Source organism: Polypterus senegalus, chromosome 8, assembly GCF_016835505.1.
Source record: "Polypterus senegalus isolate Bchr_013 chromosome 8, ASM1683550v1, whole genome shotgun sequence".
Classification (NCBI taxonomy): Eukaryota; Metazoa; Chordata; class Cladistia; order Polypteriformes; family Polypteridae; genus Polypterus; species Polypterus senegalus.
The window spans coordinates 67,388,282-67,396,062 of record NC_053161.1 but is presented as its reverse complement, the minus strand read 5'-3'; the positions used below and the strand labels follow the sequence as shown (position 1 = coordinate 67,396,062).

The 7,781-nt window shown below is 37.5% G+C and overlaps 1 protein-coding gene across 1 annotated transcript in view; it reads right to left on the bottom strand.

Annotated features, from left to right (window-relative positions):
* Positions 1-421: 421 nt before the first annotated feature.
* tspan12 (tetraspanin 12) overlaps positions 422-7,781 on the bottom strand; it is a 99,517-nt gene continuing 92,157 nt past the window's right edge. Inside the window, exon 7 of the mRNA XM_039761210.1 lies at positions 422-2,151. Coding sequence (XP_039617144.1) covers positions 1,843-2,151 — 309 coding nt within the window. The 3' untranslated portion in view covers positions 422-1,842. The remainder of the gene's footprint in view (positions 2,152-7,781) is intronic.

The window sequence follows — 7,781 nt, the reverse complement described above, 5'->3', positions numbered from 1 at the left end:
TTGATTAAATATTTACTCTGATAAAATAAGGTACTGTGAAAGTAAGAAAGCAACAAACATTCTCATTCAGCTTATTTACACCAAAGACATTTGTTTTTCATCTGTGACTCAGTATTGTACTGAGTTCACTGCACCCTGAGAAGTGGAGTACAAATTATGGGATGCAAATTTTGCATTTAAAACATGAACCCTTATATGCTGGTATAATCTTCATTACCTTAAAAGTAGCTAAGACATAAAAAAAAAATTAAAAACAATTCTATACCTTGATACCAATATGCATAAAGAACAATATTATATCTTTGATGATTTTCACAATATTTAATTGTCTTAAATGTAATTATTAATTTTTTTAACATTATAATTATACAATGTTTAAAACAATCCTTATTAGAAAATACAATCAAAAGTACACAACATGAATTTTTCATACCAAAATATCCCTCAAAACAATAAAACATTTTATATGAAACTTACAGTACATTCAAAAAAATAAATACAAAATAAAGATACTTAAATAAATTTTCTCTGCTTTCCTATTGTGATTGTTTACTAAGGTAGCATTAGTCCTTGCATTTGTAAGATATTTTATTGGAAAAGAAATATGGCACAGGAAAACCACACGATACAAAGAAATGTTTCAAGTGCTTCCTTTCATTTTCCATTGTATAAAATTAAAATTAATATTAAATTAACGTTCCAGCAAAACAGTATTTTTTTATAATTGATGATTTATGCAAATCTCATACAGGAAATAAGGAACAATGTCATTTTATAAGGTGCCAGAACCTTCTGACCAAACCTAACCCACTAAAATGAGCTACAAACAGAATTGTATACAGTGATTGTCAGCATCTCCTTCATTCACGTTGTGATCCTCTTAAATCCCGTCTGTATCCACAGAAAGCTGGAGCTCATCTCAAGAACAAAGGGCACGAGGTAGGAACACATCAGAATGAAAATGCCAGCCTGTTGTCATGAATGTGCACACATACTGTATGCTACTTCAGTTTTAAAAAAAGAGATACTGGGTGATTGTCCTTCTTTTTTGTGAAATATCACTTAATATTTAAAGTAATTGGCCAAATAAATAACCAGGCTCTTGCTAGTTCTAACAATTACTAATATTAGTAAAACAATTGATATTTTAATTACAGAAGCAGTCAAACCTAACACAGTTATTGCCATGATGTACATTCCTTTGTTTTCTTTAACCTGCGTTTAACCGCTAATGAAAAAAAACTTGATAAGGCAGGAGATCACCTGGTACTGGATGCTGCTCAAATTCAGGACCCACACATTCACAGACAACATCCCCTAACCAGCATGTTTTAGACAGGTGGAAAAAATCCATCAGAACAAAGAGAGAACATGCAAAGTCTTCATAAAAGAGAGAGCCTAGCAGGCAATGCAGTCCAGGAAATGTCAGATGGCTACAGTAGCACTCACATCAATGTGCTGCCTGTTATAACCGCAAAATAATTATGCAATATAATAACTATACACACATTTGTAAAACTTAAAATCACAGTTAAAATAAATATTAGAACTTAAAAAGGTTAAAAAGGCTATTAAACACCTAGGATTATTTACAAAAAGGGCATTTGATAATCATTATGTATGGGTACAAGCATAAAAATTCATCATTTTGTTGTTTCTAATTAGTGTTTCTGTATTTTTTTTAAATAACGGTGCAATTACCAGAACAGAACTTTCATCACCAGATGGTTGCAAATTTTAAAACATAACTCCAAGAGCAGAAATATCATCAGGTTTACTAACCTTCACAGGTAACCATGCATTTTTGCAAATGTAAAATACACAACTTTAGCTGTTTTTGCACTATGAAAGCTGCTGCATTTCAAACTGGGTGCTGAAGTTGTTAGGAGCCATCCCGTGTTCAAAGGTTCTTGATAGGCTGGGTTTAAGCAGTTCTGTTGAATGGCAGGGCAGGTGTTGAGAAGCATCACTACTGAACGGCATAATCTGCTCCATCTGTTGAGCTCTTCTATCATAATAAAGAGCCCAAAGCAAAGTCACCGTGAGAATCATAGCAAGGATTTGAGAGACACCTATCGAGATGCCCAGGAAACGCAGGACTTGGACTTGCTTTGTTCCTCTTATGAAGCTGAACATTTTAGGCCCACATCCCTGTGAAAGTAAAAATAAAAGATCCACTCTTTATCACATGTACAGATGGACACTCAGAATATAATATTTTATAGCAAAAGCTATAACATTACTATTGGGCAGTGGGATCTACCTCGAAGAACATACAAGCTGAGCACTAAGTGTGCACAGAAACCTTGCCCAATTGTTTTTTTACTGTAATTCTCTATATATTACAGGCAACATGAAAGAAGTTAGACTGAAAAAAATAAATTAAACCCAACTATCAAGATTGTCTTTTAAAATTGTCTTAAGATTGTCTTAAATGCATGACAATAAAAACAATGATATCCCAAGGCTCATATATTTTCCTTTTCTTTAAACAGTCTTTATGTGGCAGGTAATCTATAAAATAAACACGACAATTTGTTATGAACTATTGTCAACCGTCTTCTACTCTTCAGATGCCAGTATTTTGTCAAGCTGCTGTCCCTGTCAAGGAAATAGTTGGAGCAAATGAGATTGCCATCCAAGGCAGAGTGTTGTCAGTGGTCAGTTAGTCTAAGTCAGTAAAATTATTACTTTGCCTCTATAAATGAATTGTGGATCCCCAAGAATTTATTTTTTCAAGAACTGCTATTACCAGGAGTTTTATTTTTCACTTTTTTGTCAGCTAGCCGCATCTAAATTTTAATGCTGCACAGGAGTTTATATTACTGAATTTCTTTTTAATATTTACACACACAACTTTTTTTCTCTTTAATCGTAATATTTATGTTATTGTATGTAACTATTTTAAGAATATGTGTCACGGTACACATTTTTACCATTTGTGTACTTTGCCTTCACTATACACAGTATCTTGCATCCCAAGGTTTTTCCTTCTGCCTATTCAAAGTCCTGCATGTGAAGTCAGATTCCAAGTTGGCCCCATGTGAGTGTGAGTGGACCCTGCAATGAACTGTCCAAGTTCATGTCCAACCTAGTGCTGCCGTGATAGACCCCAGAGTGGAATAAGCAGGTAAAAGAATGCTGTACTTTCATATTATAATAGTAAGTACACTGTACTGTATATACAGTATGAGAACTCCAAATCTACATTCACTGCAGAGCAGGTCAGGTCAGATTGGGCAGCATGCACTGGTACAGTTACAGAAGGAAAAAGCTTGTGATCCTAGTCAGCAAACCCCCAGGCAGACAAGAACTCCAGTCCCACACTCTGGAAAAGACCATCCATCCATCGCAGCCAAGTGTTACATGGGCATCCCCTTGGCCTGGTCTAGCCGCTCGGGTCCTCAACAATGAGGATCCTGTGAGCAGGATCACCCTCAGAGAAGTGCGCCACATGGCTGTAGTACCGTAACTCGTGCTCCGTCACAATGCAGATAATGTGCCTCATTCAGGAAGTCCCAAAGTGTAGAGCACTATATGAGAATAACTGCAATTGTTATGAATACACCAGTTATACTGAACAGTGTAAGGGCTAGTTTATACCTTCACGCTCAGAACGGATACGCGCACGCATCATGGCTGCCACGCGTTCCCAGTGTTCATTTGACGCGTCCTCTGAGCAGGTCCTCAGAAATTAACGTGGGTGTAGTGTGATATAAGTTGCTGTGTGGATCCTACGGAATCGATGTGCTTCCTTCGATGTTTGATGAGTGGTTCAATGTGGTGAAGCAAAATGCTGACATACAGATGCATTTGTGGTGCTTTTATATTTAAGCGTCGCATATTCCTCATCGTAATGACATGACACATTTTAAAAGTCCCACATACCATCTTTCATGCCGTCTTTTTTTTTGCAACTTCACAACAGTAACATAATGTACAGCCACAGAGAAGAGGTGTATTTTGTGATTAAAGTGGAAATTTTGGCTTTAACCTCGAAATGTCCACTTTAACCTCGTAGTTTACTTTATTATTAAAGAAGACCGTCGTAAATGCCAGTTTTTAATTGCTACAAGCTTCTGGCACTTCCTCCTGACCTAATAGCAGCAGCAAGCGGCAATAGATCACCACAAAGAACACATTAAATGTATGATATTCCAACTCTCTGCACATTTAGAATCCTAAGATTTATACCTGATATCACTTTCATGATGAAATGCTTTAAAGTATGTATGTTACATTTTACAGATAAATCGTTAATTTTGTTTAAATAATGAATACTGTTAATAATTACACACATTGGGGACACATGGTGGCGTGGTGGTAGCACTGCTGTCTCGCAGGGAGTCACGTTGCTGGTATTCCCTGCTTGGAGTTTACATGTTTTCCTGCTGGGTTTCCTCAGTGTGCTCCGATTTCCTTCTAAAGATATGCAGATTTGGTAAAACTACAATGACACTGGTGTATGTGAGTGATTGTATTTACCTTGTGATGAGATGATGCCCTGTCTAGGGATTGTTTCTGCCTCGTGCCCAATGCTAGCTGGAATGGGCACATCCCTGGATTGATGGATTTAATCATTAAACATCCTTTTCTAGATATTGCGGCAAGGTGTCATCAGAATTTAATGGGTGTTGCAGAAATTTCACAACACAGCGAAGCCGAACCTGTTCTCACCGTGATAATATCTCGCAATGCCACCTGGTGGATTCCTCCAGATTTACATAAAGTATGTTCACAAGTATAAACAGTAAAACGCTTGCGTAGCAGGAGAATCCGTGTCACGTGAAGTATAAACCCAGCCTTAACCATATCTCCTGCAGCAATTAGAACAATTAGAACAATCTAGACGAGAACAGGCCATTCAGCCCAACAAAGCTCGCCAGTCCTATCCACTTGCTTCCTCCAAGAAAACATCAAGTCGAGTTTTGAAAGTCCCTAACGTCTTACTGTCTACCACACTACTTGGTAACTTATTCCAAGTGTCTATCGTTCTTTGTGTAAAGAAAAACTTCCTAATGTTTGTGCGAAATTTACCCTTAACAAGTTTCCAACTGTGTCCCCGTGTTCTTGATGAGCTCATTTTAAAATACAAGTCTCGATCCACTGTACTAATTCCCTTCATAATTTTAAACACTTCAATCATGTCACCTCTTAATCTTCTTTTGCTTAAACTGTAAAGGCCCAGCTCTTTTAATCTTTCCTCATAATTCAACCCCTGTAGACCTGGAATCAGCCTAGTCGCTCTTCTCTGGACCTTTTCTAGTGCTGCTATGTCCTTTTGTAGCCTGGAGACCAAAACTGCACACAGTACTCAAGATGAGGCCTCACCAGTGCATTATAAAGGTTGAGCATAACCTCCTTGGACTTGTACTCCACAGATCGTGCTATATAACCTAACATTCTGTTAGCCTTCTTAATGGCTTCTGAACACTGTTTGGAAGTTGATAGCTTGGAGTCCACTATGACTCCTAAATCCTTCTCATAAGGTGTACTCTCGATTTTTCGACCGCCCATTGTGTATTCAAACCTAATATTTTTACTTCCTATGTGTAATACTTTACATTTACTGACATTAAATTTCATCTGCCACAAATCTGCCCAAGCCTGTATGCTATCCAAGTCCTTCTGTAATGATATAACGGATTCCAAATTATCTGCTAATCCACCTATCTTGGTATCATCTGCAAACTTAACCAGCTTGTTACTTATATTCCTATCTAAATCATTTATATATATTAAAAATAGCAGCGGCCCTAGCACTGACCCCTGTGGAACACCACTCTTAACATCAGCCAGTTCTGATGAGGTTCCTCGCACCATCACCCTCTGCTTCCTGTGTCTGAGCCAATTCTGCACCCATCTAAAAACATCACCCTGAATTCCCACTTCTTTTAACTTGATGCCCAACCTCTCATGTGGCACCTTATCAAATGCTTTCTGAAAGTCCAGATAAATAATATCATAAGCTCCACTTTGATCGTATCCTTTTGTTGCCTCCTCATAGAATTCCAACATGTTAGTAAAACACGACCTCCCCTTCTGAACCCATGCTGACTGTTCAGAATAACTCCTGTCCTTGTCATGTGTTGCTCAATCTTATCCTTAATAATTCCTTCCATTAATTTTCCTGTGATGCTTGTTAAGCTTACTGGCCTATAGTTGCTTGGATCTGCCCTGTCACCCTTTTTATATAATGGGATGATATTTGCCATTTTCCAGTCCTTTGGAATCTCTCCAGTGCACAGTGACTTCCTAAAAATATGTGTCAAGGGTTTATATATGTACTCACTAGCCTCCTTAAGAACACGAGGATAAATATTATCTGGGCCTGGTGATTTGTTTGATTTCATCTTATTTAATCTGAGCAGCACTTCTCCCTCTACAATTTCCAAATCCCTCAGTACCTCCTTAGTAGTTGTGTTTACCTCTGGCAGGTTATCCACTTGCTCACTTGTAAACACCTCAGAAAAATGTAAGTTTAGGGCATCTGCTATTTCATTGTCTGTATCTTTTAATTCCCTTTACTATTCCTGATGAACTTGACCTCCTCCTTAACTGTTCTTTTACTACTAAAATACTGAAAGAATCTCTTGGGGTCTTCTTTCGCCTTATCTGCTATATTCCTCTCCAACTGTCTTTTAGCCTCTCTGATATCCTTCTTAATGGTTGCCCTCATGTTCTCATACGCTACGGTTCTCTTTGCAGTCATTAGTCTTATATGCCTTATACAGCAGTTTTTCCTTTGCAACTTCTTTTTAAATCTTTATTAATCCATCGTGGAGATTTTTTAGTTTCCTATTACTTCCAAATTTAGGTATGTATCTGTCCTGCATTACATGTAAAACATTTTAAACCTGTTCCACTGCTCCTCGACTGTCTCCACATTTAAAAGCTTATCCCAGTCTATCCTACTTAGACTTTGTCGCATCTGCTCAAAATTAGCCCTACTAAAGTTCAACTTAACAATTTTAGTCTTTGCATCTGTACTCTTACAAAATACTGAGAATTGTATTACATTATGGTCACTTGACCCTAGTGGTTCAATCACCTCTACACCCTCAATTCTATCCTGATTATTACAGAATACTAAATCCAGATAGGCTTCACCCCTTGTTGGTGCTTTAACATGCTGTGTTAAAAACAGTCGCGATTACTTCTAAAACTCCTGCTCTTGTGCTCCTCCATCTGTAAGGTTATCCCAGTTAATATTTGGATAATTAAAGTCCCCATGACTATAATATCCCCTGTAAACTTGCCTTTTGATATTACTAAAAGATGTGTGTTGAAATTACTGTCTGAATTGGGTGGTCTATAACACACTCCTAAAATGAGACCTTTTCCCTAATATTTTCCAGGCGAAGCCACATGTCCTCACTAAGATGGGGCTCATCATCCAACTGAAGATGACTTACATTTAATTCCTGTTTGGCATAAACAGCAACCCCACCTCCTTTTCTGTTCTGTCTATCCTTCCTAAAAAATGTGTATCCCTCTATGTTACACTCATCCCCATCTTTGTTATTTAGCCAGGTTTCCGTTATTGCTATAATATCATAATTGTGCTCTGCTACATACAACTCCAACTCACTTACCTTATTTTTGATACTTCTAGCATTAAGGCAAGCTATTTTTAATGTGTTAATCCTTCTATCTTTACGTGTTTGCTTAAAATTTACATTACTATGCATTTTTATTTCTACACCATTGTTTGTTCTTCCATGTATAGATCTAAATCTGGCCTGTCCTAAACTCCCTGCCCCCATTCCCTAGTTTAAACA